At 36.4% G+C, this 14,438-nt stretch overlaps 1 protein-coding gene and 1 non-coding gene across 4 annotated transcripts in view; both read left to right on the top strand.

Annotated features, from left to right (window-relative positions):
* ARHGAP24 (Rho GTPase activating protein 24) overlaps window positions 1–14,438 on the top strand; it is a 648,119-nt gene that overhangs the window by 219,029 nt on the left and 414,652 nt on the right. For 2 of the 3 annotated variants that reach the window (XM_027060078.2, XM_027060062.2), the window contains exon 2: window positions 11,742–11,941. In XM_027060078.2, the coding sequence (XP_026915879.1) occupies window positions 11,762–11,941 (180 nt within the window). In that variant the 5' untranslated portion in view covers window positions 11,742–11,761. Of the gene's footprint in view, window positions 1–8,117; window positions 8,267–11,741; window positions 11,942–14,438 lie in introns of those variants that run through there. The other variant, XM_015067364.3, reaches the window with a different exon arrangement.
* LOC113600929 (U6 spliceosomal RNA) lies at window positions 2,821–2,923 on the top strand. Its single transcript, XR_003422045.1, has one exon. It is a non-coding gene; the product is annotated as a U6 spliceosomal RNA (small nuclear RNA).

Below are 14,438 nucleotides of genomic sequence, written 5' to 3'. Positions count from 1 at the left end.
TCTATGAACATTTTTGTACAGATATTTTTATGAACATATGAATTCCATTTCTCTTGGTTAAGCATCTACAATTGCAACTGCTTATCATAGGTAGGATTATGTTTAATTTTGTGAGAAATTGCCAAACCTTTTATCAAAGTGGTTTTCCATTTATATTTTCAACAGCAATGTATGAAAATTCCAGTTGCTCGATATCCTCACCAACATTTGGTGGTGTTCAGTCTGTTTTTAACTTTGGCCACTTAACTATTCATGTAATGGTATCTCATTGTGATTTTAATATAGATTTCTCTGATTTCTAATGGTGCTGGGACTTTTTCATGACACTTTTGCACATTTGTATATCTTCTTTTGTGAAGTGTCTCTTTAATTTTTTCCCATTTCTTAACTTTTTGTGTTTTTACTATTGAGTCGTAGGAACCCTTTGTATACTATAGATATAGGTGTTTCAGCACAGACCTATGTTTTGCAAGTATTTCTTGACTGTCTAAATTGCCTATTCATTTTCTTAATTATATCTTTTGATGAGCAGATGTTTTTTTCTTTTAATAAAATCAAAATTATAAATTGTTATGGTTATTGTTTTCTGTATCTTTCTTAAAAATCACTTTCTTTCCCCAGGTTGTGAATTTATTCTATGTTTTCTTCTCGAAGTTTTGCTTTTAAATTTAGGTCTAATATTCATCTTGAGTTAATTTTTGTGTATGATACAAGGTAGGGGAATCTCTATGTGTTATAAACCTAGATTTTTTATTATTTTAAAGAGAATTTTCCCAGAAATATTTTCATTACGTATTTTTCCTTGGTTTCTAGGTGGCAAGTGAGTAAATCCAACTCAAACTAGATTGAGTAAACAAGAATTTGTTTGCTCACTTTGCTGGGAAGAGTAAGACATATCTCATAGAACCAAAGGCAGATAGACAAAGGCCAGGACCTCAAGAAATAGAACTAGGATGGGTATTCTGGGACTCTTTCAATTTGCTCACATCTGCTTGTCTCTGCACAGCATCATTTTGAAGACAGCTTTTCTTTACAGGGCAGGGGAGATGAATGCTGTTAGCTTCGCATGCTCATCCTTCCAGTTTCTCTATAACTGTCCTGAGGAAGGACTCCACTTGGCACTGCTTCAGTCACGTGCCCACTCCCTGGGCTGGTCACTGTTTTTGGAGAGCTTAGGAAGTCTGTATAATCATATCCAGGCACACCCGGTGGCAGTGGGATGGTACTACAGACTGAAACAACATGGCATGAGGGAAAGACATTTCCCCAAAGATAGGCTTCAGGATGTTCCAAATAACATATGTCCTGCCATGCTTCCTATTTTTTTTAATATATGAAATTTATTGTCAAATTAGTTTCCATACAACACCCAGTGCTCATACCAAAAGATGCCCTCTTCAATGCCCATCACCTCCTCTCCCCTCCCTCCCACCCCCATCAACCAACCCTCAGTTTGTTCTCAGTTTTTAAGAGTCTCTTATGCTTTGGCCCTCTCTCCCACTCTAACCTCTTTTTTTTTTTTTTTTTGCCGATCCACACCGGCTTCCTATTTTTTTTAAATGGCTTTTTATGTTTAGGATTTAGTTATTTTCACTGAACTGCTAATTACAATATTCAGGTGTGGTAAAGCTAAGTTTCAAACTAGAGTGTAAATTAATTAGATATTTTGAAGAACTAAAATGTGTTCAGATTATATGAGAATAATGATACCTCATCCAAGATCAAAGTTTAACACATCAAAGTCCATCATAATGTGAATGAGTCTGGATTAAGTAGAAGAGCAGTGAGATTTTTTTTCATGGTGACATCCGTCCACTTTCTTCAAATTCTAATTGAATTGTCAGTACTTCAGTGTAATAAACCATTGGGAGAGCAACTGTGGTTCAGTGATTAGGACAAGATTTATATACTCAGAGTACCTAGTAATTTTCCAGAGCTTATAAAGCAAGGCTGATGATGTTCACCCCACAGGATTAATTGACCAAGAAGAAACGGTCCTGATTGGAAATCATTAAGTACCGCAAGGCTTGCACTTGAAGAAAACCTGAGACTTCCTTGTAGACAAATGACTATCTCAGCCAAAGTTACCTACTTGTTAAAGTATTTTCTTTGAAGTGTGGTTGAATAAAAAGCTGGCACCTTAGAGACCCTTGAAATGATAATATAATCGACAACATATCTGATTTTTTGGGGTTGGACTCACTACAGAAAGGAATCTGACATTAAAAGTAGTATTTTATACAAGCTTTTATCTAAGCTTAAAAAGGTGACCATCAGGGGACAGAGATGGAGGAGCTTTATAAATGATAAATCCTGAAGTTATTTCCCGATTGTGGAGAGGACCCAGCTGAGAAAGTACCCTCCCTGCACCCCTGCCCCTAAGCCTGACTATCTTGCTCAACATTCCACTTGCTTTGGCCTGGCTCTTCCCATTCTTCCCACTGTGTACAAAAGCCCTCCTTCATTGCTGCCATTGTTCCCGCATTACTTTTAAGAGTTAGGTGTGGACAACCTCTTTGTTCCTTTGAGACAGCTTTCCAAAACAAAGTTTTACTAATGAGCTATGAGCGAGGGAGGGAAGGGAATCACAAAAGCTTAAAAATTGAGATGTTTATAAAAGAAGCTTTCTGATCCTATTTTTAAAGGTCTAGTCATAGATTGGAATAATTAATATAAAATAGGAACATCCACTTCTATTACCTTTTCCCCACTTAAGATCTGTTTTCTTCATTCTTTGTGGCCATATGATACAATAGTTGCTGTGTTAGAGCTCTCTGTGAGCTATTAGGTCTTTCCATTAAAAAAGGTTGATTTCTATGTTTGCTTCAGGAGTACATATACTAATATTGGGGCAATACAGAGAAGATAACATGGTCTCTGTGCGAAGATAGACATACAAATTCATGACACGTTCCATGTTTTTATGTAATGTACAGCATGGTGACCATAGTTCATAATACTGCATTGCATATTTAAAAATAGCTAGGAGTTTGGATTCTGATAGTTCTCATCAAAAAAGAAACACATTTTTTGTAACTGACATGGTGATGGATGTTAACTGGACTTGCTGTGGTGATTATTTTGGAGTATATATGAATATTGAATCATTACATTGTACACCTAAGACTAATATAACGTTATGTCAATTATACCTCAATTGAAAAAAAAGAAGGTAGAAGAAGTTGGCTTTCTCTTCTTTTCCCATTTCAAATGTCATTCTCTGTTGGCTCAGTTGGTTGGGTGTCTGACTTTGGCTCAGGTCATGATCTCACAGTTCATGAGTTCAAGCCCCGCCCACATTGGGCTCTGGGCTGACAGCTCTCAGCCTGGAGTCTGCTTCGGATTCTGTGTCTCTGTCTCTCTCTGCCCCTCCCCCTGCTACTGCTCCCTTTCTTAAAAATAAATAAACATTAAAAAAAAATTTCAAATGTCATTCTCGCTTATAAAGCACCTGAATTTCTATTTTATGTTAGAGGGATACCTTCAGTTCTTGGTTTGTTTATAGAATTGAAGTAATAAAGACACCCCTTCTCCCTTTCATGAATGATTGATTGGTTGTGACTGTCCACAGGGTTGTATTGAGAAGGCCTCTGGGGGTGATTGTAGGTTCCATAGGGAAGAGCACTGGGATTAGTTAATAATGTCTTCCATGAGCTTGAGGAGTGGCAAGATAGTTGCCATGTATCTGTCATTTCTCTCTTAATCCCATTGATGATAAAATATTTGTTTTGATTTGATTTTTGTTTCTACTCAGGTTATCAACATTGGGAATTCCAATGATTTTCTTCTTCATTTATCCCTCAAATAGTGATGTGGTGGTGGGGAACACATCTAAGTATATACAAAAATACTTTACTCCCAATCTAATTTAAAACCTCCTTAAGAGTGAGCAGATTCTCTCCATGGAGTATGAAACATGAGACATACAATGAAAAGAAAAGAAATACTTAAAATGTTTTTTTAATGGTTCATCCTATTAAATCATTTTGGTTTCTTACCAAATGAATATGGAAATATTGAAGCTTAAAATATAAAATGTGGATGGATATTTCTGTTGCATCCCAATATGTACATAATTTTCTATTCTCTGATGTTTTGGACAATTTAATTTCAAATGAATCAAGGAAAAATATGTTTAGTGTTTCCTCAGGAAAATAACTGCACATTTACAAAATTATTACTATTAAAGTTCCCTCAGGTATGCTCTTCCAATGAATGTTTAAAAAATGTTTTTAACGTTGACTCATTTTTGAGAAACAGAACACAAGTTGGGGAGGGGCAAAGAGAGAGGGAGACACAGAATCTGAAGCAGGCTCCAGGCTCCAAGGTGTTAGCATGGAGCCTGACGCAGGGCTTGAACTCATGAAGTGTGAGATCATGACCTGAGCCAAAGTCAGATGCGCAACTGACTGAGCCCCCCAGGTGCCCCCCAGTAACTGTTTTAAACTTCATGTTCATAACTGTCGTACTTTATTAAATTTCTCTGTCTTCTATACACATAAACTCATGAATCTGAAGAAGCAATGTTTCTTTATTTCAACTCAAGTTATGATTAAGGGTAGCATCCAGTGATACAAATGAAAGTTTTCTTTGCTCAATAGCTTCTGAAGTTCAGTTTAGCTTTAAGCTACTAAAAGCTTAAAGGGTTAGATTTAGATGGAAGAATTTGGACTGAAGTCTTTGTACTGGTGTTTAGTAAACATGAAATGTTTTAGGATTTTTGCACTGTACTCTGGGTAACCTTGAGGTCTCTGGGGCCCATTCTAGTACTCTCCAAAGATGGATGTTTTTGTCCATTTATATAATCCTTCATTTATTTACATTTATTCAATAAACCTTTGAGTACTCAGTATATGCAGTTAGTCTGGGGTTTCAGGGAGCCCATATCTACAATGGGTTACAGTGTAAAAGACTGAAAAGTAGTAAGCATATGAGCCACATGTGAGAAAGTTTGTTCCCAGTGTAGAGGACTGAAGGATGGATAAAGGTCAGCCATGAAGTCCAGGCAGTGAGGACAACCATTTGTGAAGACTCAAGACTGTTTGAAGAAATTGCTTCCTAAGAACAGATTTGGGTTCCTGGAATTTATCTTGGAGCTAAAACTATCTACACTAGATCCCCTGCATTCTTGGGTTTAGTGTGCCAATTCCCTTATAGGCACCACAGTTTGATTCATTCTTCAAGTGAAGAGGTGGTGTGGTGAAGAGTGAGGGACAGAGAGTAAACTATTTTTCCCTCACTAGTTCCCTTTCATTAGCGGTTACCTCACTTACCTCACAACAAGCTGCTAAGATTTAATTCTTTAAAGTTTTTCTTATACATATAGTTTACATTTTACATATATACATTGTGTTTTTAAAAATTTGTTAATGTTTATTTATTTTTGAGAGACAGAGAGAAAGGGAGAGAGAGGGAGAGAGAGAGAGCATGAGTAGGGGAGGGGCAGAGAGAGAGGGAGACACAGAACTGGAAGCGGGCTCCAGGCTCTGCACTGTCAGCATAGAGTCCAATGCGGGGTTTGAACTCACAAAGCGTGAAATCATGACCTGAGCCAAAGTCAGAGGCTTAACTGACTGAGCCACACAGGTACCCCTACACTGTCTTTTTAAAAAAGTTTATTTGTTTATTTTGAAAGAGAGAGAGAGAGAGAGAGAGAATCCCAAGTAGGCTCTGTGCTGTCAGTGCAGAGCCCAACAGAGGGCTTGAACTCACGAACCAAACTGTGAGATCATGACCTGACCCAAAATCAAGAGTTAGAAGTTTAACCGAATGAGCCACCCAGGTGCTCCTAAATGTACACTGTCTTAATCTGCCCTGGCCAACATAATAAAGTACCATTGATTGGGTGGCTTAAACAACAGAAATTTATTTTCTCACAGTTCTGGAGTCTGGAAGTTTGAGATTAAGGTGCCAGCATGGTCAGGCTCTGGTAAGAATCTCTTCCTGGTTTGCTGAAGACCACTTTTTCACTACACGCTCATATGGTCTTTCCCTGGTGTCTGCTCAGAGAGAGAAAAAGACAGAGACAGAGAGACAGAGAGAGAGAAATGCCAAGTCTGAAATTATTTAAATATTTAGAATATTAAAAAGTTTTAAGTTCTAAATCAGCTAGATAATTACAGTTATTGAAGAAATATTCTGGGAAATAATAAAAACAGAAATAAATTGATAACTTCATAGGTTGTGGCATATACCATGATCAAGTTTTTTAATGAACATCCTATGTCAGAGCTTTTTTATTTTCTTTGCTTCATCGAAGTTAGGTCTGCAGGAATATGTTTACAAGTCTTCTAGTGGCATAGAATTTAATATTTTAAAAATGAGAGAAAAATGTCGGTAAATATTTTACCTTTTTTGATTTTCTTCTCTAGAGACAACACACAACAATGTATATATATAGCCACACACACACACACACACACACACACACACATATGGATATGCATGCACTTATGTATGCACATATGCTATTTCATTCTGTGTGTATATCCTTGTCGTGTGAGCCATTACCCATAGAATGGCCGTATGCTAGCATTTAGATATACAGCCCAATAAAATGTACTACCTCTTGACAAACCAGCATGTTAGCAACAGCTACAAAGCAGCTTTAAAAAAATAAAGTTTAGAATTTAGATAAATATTGGCTATCTGTGGTTATATATGGTATACAGTGCAATCACATTCATTTTGCAAAGGAGTCAGGTTCTAATGTCAACCCCAAAAAGGACAGTTTGATGTGAACGAAATTACTCTTGAAAGTCGCATAAATCTCTCACAAATTGCAGCATTTTCCCAAATCTGCCAGTTTTATTTCTGTTTTCTCCCTAGCAATAGAACAAATCGTTGTTCTTTGATTGAACAACTGGAGTAGCTGTTTGCGTTGAGGCACCATGTGGTGTGAAATGGTGTGTACTCTGAAACTCTGGGATCGCATTTGCACAGTGAAATACTTGCCGCCACTGGGGGCCAAGGGCACCGACCCTGGCCGCAAGAATGCCCCTCCCACTTTGACCTGGGAGCATGTGTTCATTGAATGTGATGGAGGCTGTGTCATGGAATGTCATGCTACTGAAGTTGTTCTCTCTCCCTCCCCTTTCTCTCTAGCTCCCTCCTTTGTCATTCTCTTGTGTTTGCTGAATATGTGTAGTCATGTAGGTAAATTCACACACACTGCAACTTTATAGCATATGGCATATTATACACATCTTTGTTTATGTGCTTATTTATATTTTTTCTGTTACATGAAGTCACATATATGCATACTTACGTGTGTGGCTGTTGACTTCTGGAAAAGTCTGTTAGGAGTGTGAATTTCATCTCTGATTGCACCATGTAATACTTTTGGGTTCCTAACCCATGTGATTGCAAAAATGATACACAAACCAGTTTCCACTCCTGGAAAATAATTCAAAGCTACTGTTCCATCATTACATGATGGGAACTTTCTAAGCTCCATCATGGTATAGTAGTCATCACTAAGGCTTTTTCCTAAGATTGATATGAAAATATCAGTTAAATTCTCAATTCTGTTTTTTGGTTTGAATAACCATTTATTTATCGTATTGTTGTGTTGTCATTTTTATATTGGTTTGCTAAACACTGAAGTTGATAGTTCTATTTTGTAATCTCCTGTACTACCCAACTACTGTGTCCTGACCACAGTGAAAGCACTTTCCCAGTGGAAATTCAGTTAAATCATTCTCTGAGAATTTAAGTAAACTGTATTTTTCTTCATGCTAAACCACAATTGATGACATGTATTTCCTGCCAAGGCTAAAAAGTGTAAATTTTGAATGTTATATTTCTTCATGAAGGGCAGTTTCAAGTTCATTTTAGTTTGATGATTTTGACTTTGTGTTTAAGTACAATTTTCATGCTAATTGAAGTCTTTTATGTCAATGGAAAAAAGTCACAGTGTACAGTCTTAAAGTACACAATCTTCTGTAAGGCATTACATGTAATTAAAAAACCCCAAAGTATTATTTGTAAGAATTCTATTGTGGTTGTCACATAGCTTATTCATTGATTCAACAATTGTTTCCTGGATACCAAATAAGCACTCTTAAAAACACTGGGTGTATTGTAGTGAGGAAAAGCAAGTCCTTGACCTTGTGAAGCTTATGGTCTCCTGGAAGGATGATCGGCAATAAACACCTAAAGAAATAACAACCTAGTTAAGTATCAGGAAGATGAAGGTCAGAGTTCAGTGGTAGAGAATAACAACAGGAGAACTGATGCCCTGGATGATTACTGTTTGTTGAAAAGGGTAAATTTTTAAAGCTGAGACTTAAAGAATGAGAAGGGGTCGGGCATGTAAAGAGCATTGGGGCAGAGTAGCATAGGCAGAGATCAGCAAGTATCAAGACTCAAGGCATAAAAGGGCTTGGGTATTTCCAGAACTCTTGTGGTTCCTTGCATCAGAGCTTGTGTGTGGGTATGTGTGTGTGTGTGCACGCGCGCGTGTGAATTGGAGTGGCAGAAATGAGGAGGAGGTGGCATGGGATCAGATTAATTAGTAAACAGGTACCAAATGATTCAGAGCCTTACAGGTCATGGTTAGGACTGCAAATTGTAAAATAAGTACAATGAGAGCCAATTAAAAATTTTAAAGTAGAAAATCATTAGCTGATTTAAATTTTTAAAAGCTCATTTTGGCTTTTTTGTGGAGAATGAAATATGTGTGAGCATATGTTTGCATTTGTGGTTCAAAATGGACACAATGAGACCACTCAGAGAGCCATTAGAATCCCCTAATCAAAGACAATGTTGGCTTGGATCACGGGGTGGGAGTGGACATGGAGCCGATTGGATGGATCTGAAATATTTGGGGAAGGTGTATAATTTTCTGAAATTCAGGATGAGGAAAAGTCAGGAATCAAAAATGATCACTTTTCTTTTTCTTTTCTTTTCTTTTCTTTCTTCCTACCTCCCTTCCTTAACTGGGAATATCACGGTACCACTTATTAAGATCAGGTTTTGGGCAGGATCAGATTTCAGGGGACGATCATGTTCACTTTTAGATATCTAGCACCAAACCTATTACAAAATTTATGAACCCAGCAAAAATTGATTGACTTCGCCATATGTCAGACATTGTACTAGGTGTTGATGATATCTGGTGTCTATATGCCTGTGGAATTACAGAGACGGTAGATTTCAGAGTGCTGAAATTTCTCAGGGACCATAGTTAGAAATGATCCAATGCAGCATCCTCATTTTGAAGATGAAATGTAGAATTTGAACCTTCTAATTTCTGTAGAATATCAAAACTTCTCTATAAAACTCATGGTTACTTTAGTAAAACTTAATTTTACTCATCCAACAATAGTCATGGTATTATTTTCTCTGGAATATGATACAATCTGCTTTCATTCGTGTTTCAGTGAATTGTTACAACCAGTACTATTAAAAGACTTTCTGATGATTCTGAAGTCATGAAACATATGATAGCCAGGAGTTCAGTGGGTGATACTGTTATTGATTTCACTGGATTTATAAAAGACTGAGGCAGGGGAATCATGAACCACGTTCTAATGTGCACACATTTTTTATTCAGATATTAATGGTAGACAAAGGCAGAATTAGGTGCTTGTATTTTTTATGTTACTAATGGTAGGTTACTAACTACCTTGAAGCATGTTAGCAGGGATTTTTCAAGTTTAATAGAAAACATGAATATGAGATGAAAGGGAAAAAAAAGAGCCTGAAAAAAATTTGTTTTGTGCAATGAATTAGAAATATTTGTGTATGTCTGCATGTGTGTGCATATGTTGGAATGTTTGTTTTAAGGTCTTATTCAACTTTATAAGTTATGATATTTGGCCAAAGAATAAATGGATGATGATGAAATAGCAAGTTGTGTAGATGTGAACAGTTTAAATACTAGGAAGCCAAAAAAGATGATTTAGAGTGGTCTAAATAAGCATGCTTATTATCTAAATTATGTTACAGCATTTATTGTTCATTTAGAATGAGGTTTACTTGGCTCTTTATACTAGCTGAAGTACTCTGAAAGAAAAAAGAAGTGAAAATTCCTGTCCTAAGGGCATAACAAACATGAAACATCAGGAGTGATCCAGTCTGCACACACACAGGCACACACAAGATGGGAGAATGTTTCCTGCACTAAATGGCTTCTCTCATGGGAATGCCCTATAGAGCAAAGGAAGCTTTGAGATGTTTTGCAGAGATGAGGGCTGTTAACGAAGAGGGTATTTCAGTATAAGAAAGGGAAAAGTGGGTACTGAATGAGACTGATGGTAGTTAAGCGACCTCATTGAAGCTTAAAAGCAAAGATGGAGATAGATTGCAATGCATGCCGGTGGAAGAGACAAACTACTAAGATGGTTGAAATGATCAAAATAAGAATTAGAACCAAAGTTTTGCTTCATCCCTGCAACCAGAATAGCAGGACAAAATTCAAAAAAACCTAGAGCCCCAACGTGGAGTTTGACCCTAGACCTTTAAGGAAGAAATGTAAATGACCAAAGACTGACAATGAAAACTATATGGAATTTATAACCAGGATTCTGTACATACAAATCAAGTGAAAAATTAGTGGTGAAAATAAAGGCTACACAGAAGGACAACTTGTCTTCTGAAATCAAGCAGAAAAAAGAGGTCTGTACATGAATATGCCAAACAAGAATATTCCATGTTTTATTAATTAATCTGTATTCTTACATCTTCCTCAAAGACACAGGGTAAAGACTGGACTTTTCATTTCCTGAGAAAAGTACTTAGAAATAAACATTAGCAAGAATTTTCAGGACACTTTTAGGATAGGAAAATGTCATATTCTTGACTACTAGTCCGCAGCTTTCCCAGAAAGCCACCTCCTCTGTTGTTACTGTGGTAGTTAACTTCTCACCTGTGGATTAATATTTCTTCTACGATAAACTCATTTTCTTGCCATGTAGAGTGTGTATGACACTATACTCCTTCACACATAACCTTGAAATGTTCTTCCTCATGCAGCTGGAGTGTACCACCCACTCCTGGAGTTGAAGGAAACTCAACTGTCCAAGCAGGTTTTTTTTCCGCCTAGAATTTTTCAGCTGCACTAATTCCTGACCAGCCAAAGAAACTTCAAGGGGATACTTTGGGAGAATGGGGGACAGATACATCTTGAGAAATTTTCACATATGTAGAACAAATGTCTTCCATTGAGGTTTTAAAAATAGTCTCTTTAAACTTTAACATGTGTTGGTCTAGTGTTTGCTCAGATAATCACAGGCCTGCATAACCAGGACACAATCAGTGCACGCCAGACACAGAGTCTCATTATCATGAGAATTGTGTTTTTGCTGGGGTTTTCATTTATTTTCAAAACTTGCTTCTTAACACACTACCTGTAGAACTTACCCATTCTTTAGTTCTACTTAGGAAAAAAGGAATATTATCACCCAGCTGACTTGTTCCTTAAAGGAAGATACAATAAACTTTCCCCAAGGTTTCTCCAAGCGTATTGTTGTCAGGTCTGTGGTTTGCCTCTAGAAATCTGGCAAATGAGTTGATACGCGTTTTTCACTCTTCCTGCTTTTTTTTTTTAAGGGACAGAGGTAATTTTAGAGGGAATTGAATATATCAGAATACCTAATTTTCTCTTTCTCTCTCTTTTTCTTTCTTTCTTTCTTTCTTTCTTTCTTTCTTTCTTTCTTTCTTTCTTTCTTTCTTTCTTTCTTTCTTTCTTTCTTTCTTTCTTTCTTTCTTTCTTTCTTTCTTCCTTATTTGCTAAATAGGAAAGTTCATCAGCTTGATAATGGAGGAGAACAATGACTCCACCGAGAACCCCCAACAAGGCCAAGGGCGGAATAATGCCATGAAGTGTGGGTGGCTGAGGAAGCAAGGAGGCTTTGTCAAGACTTGGCATACTCGCTGGTTTGTGCTCAAGGGAGATCAGCTCTACTATTTCAAAGATGAAGATGAAACAAAGCCCTTGGTAAGTAGGACAAAATAAAAAGCACTCTGGTCATAAGCAATCCAAGAAGTAGAAGGTTTGTTAGAAACTGATGGAGTCTGAGGTCAACCCAATTTCCCTCCTCTTTCAGTTCATTGGCATCTTTCATACCTTTTCTCATTGTTTACTTTGGTTTAAGATGATGAACTTGCTAATTGAGGCCAAGAGGCAAATTATACTTGTCTAATATTAATTTTGACTTTTACTAAGCTGGAACAGAATGCCTGAGTCCTTCGGGCATATTTACTTTACAAGAATTTTTAATGAACATCTGCTAGACGATATATATGGTAGCCAAAACATCTTTCCTTTTCTTAAAAATAAGTTAAAAGCACAGAATTGAAGGAAAACTATAAACACGACTTTCAGTAATTTTTGAGACACCTTTAGTATCAATTCCCTGGGAGCTTCCTTCCACCTTCACTCACATAAAATATGGATATGGTGCTAAATGGAACAATGCTGATACATCCAATCATCATACACAATATACTCTTCTGGGGGTAGTTCCTGTGTCTTTTTGTGGTTCCTTAGTGGTCTTGTATTTACTTATTTACTTATCATTTTCTCAGCCACAAGTCTCTAGGCTGCAATGAGAGAAAGGAAAAATCTCCAACTCTTCCTGTAGCTACAATAAGCTTTCTTAGCTGTGATCATCAATTGATGGAAGGAGCTACAAACTGAAATATCTCCTGTGTGTTTTCCCTTCATTTATATCTATAGGATATATAAATGGTAGAAATATTGTGGATTAGATGACATAAACATCCCTAATAGTATGTTTTTGAAGCTATTTTTCTTGTGTTAAAGTTCAAGAACTTAATTTGGATCGGGGCTCCTCTTTAGTATTTTATATTCTTAGACCTTGTAATTTTGCAAAGGTTTCATTTGTCTGGTTTAATTATAAGAAATAGCAACAAGTGCACATACTATAAACATGTTTTAAAATTGCTACTATATTTTAAGCATTTATTTACCAGGGCCAGAAATTAGACTGAAAACTTTGTGTGTGTGTGTGTGTGTGTGTGTGTGTGTGTGTGTGTATGTGTATATATATACGTATATATATATATATATATATGATTATATATTATTAGATACTTAAAATAAATAAGAATATTTACATTATAGAGAATTTATATAATATATAAAATATAATATATAAATATATGATATATTTATATTATAGTGCATTTCCATACCAGTTATTGCATTTGTCATAGCAAACCAGTGTGGAATGTGGGGATTATCACTACAGATGGAGAAATTGTGGCATAGTGATATGAAGCAATGTGACCAAGGTCATAGGGACATCAGAGGCTTATAAAGCAGTAGAGTCTTTTGTCTCTTATCCTATTCTCCAGGGTTCTTGTCTCATTGTACCTTGTTTTATACTGTATAGTATTCACATTATGGCATTGTCTTGAATATAAAATCATCTTTATTGGGGCACCTGGATGGCTCAGTCAGTTAAGCATTAGACTCTCGGTTCCAGCTCAAGTCATGATTTCATGGTTCGTGAGACTGAGCTCTGTATCAGGCTCTGTGCTGACATCCCGGAGCCTACTTGGGATTCTTTCTCCCTCCCTCTCTGCCCTCTCTCTTTCAAAATAAATAAATAAACATTAAAAAAAAATAATTTTTATCAAACTCAGAGAAAGGGATCAGGTTAATGTGAGAAAACAGAATATGGAGGATCTAATATGGGGACTTTGATATGAAATAAAATGGAAGTATGAGTAAGAGCCAATGTTTTATCCCACTGAGTCTTATTCCTGGCATAGTGTGGCCAGAATGGGTACAGATTAAATGATTAATTATGCAGCATCCAGAACCTAAATGGGGGATAAGGGGAGCAGAAGATTCAGGAGTTGAGTGAATGAAAATGTGAAAGAAGATCAAATAAATGTTCTGACTCTTTGGTGAACTTAGTGGACCTTCTAACAATGAACATGGGATAGAATGGATCAAGCTCAAGCTCAATGTTTCTAAAATCTGAGAACTGGAGGATGTTAGAGAATATGCAGAGGAACCCCAGTTTGAGGAACTCTGCCCTAAACTCTTCAAAGAGGATATTATCATACAGCCTTGGCTATGCTGTGTCATATCTCTGTGTAATTTCCAGAAGGTCTACACAGTCACAGATGGTCTTCAGTGCAGTGTAGTTATTTTGCTAACAAATTGGAAATATAAATAAGAAAATGCAAAACATTCTGATTAATTCAAATGAAAATCTGCCTCAAAATAAAAATCACTTTAATTCATAATATTTCTAAGTTGTGTTTTGATATCATTATAATACTGATGTTTTTAAGCTTATAATAACTAAAATCAACAAATGAGAGTTGTATTGATGAGAAAGTACTGATGCTTATACAAAGCAAATATAGGCTATTATTTCCCTTAAAAAAGTTTCTTAATTTTTCTTTACAAATATCATTTGTTAATAGAGAAGTCAAACTTTGGGGTGAATAACTTT

Source organism: Acinonyx jubatus, chromosome B1 (genome assembly GCF_027475565.1).
Source record: "Acinonyx jubatus isolate Ajub_Pintada_27869175 chromosome B1, VMU_Ajub_asm_v1.0, whole genome shotgun sequence".
Classification (NCBI taxonomy): Eukaryota; Metazoa; Chordata; class Mammalia; order Carnivora; family Felidae; genus Acinonyx; species Acinonyx jubatus.
Note: the sequence above shows the minus strand (reverse complement) of the source record. Positions and strands in the feature narration are given on the sequence as shown.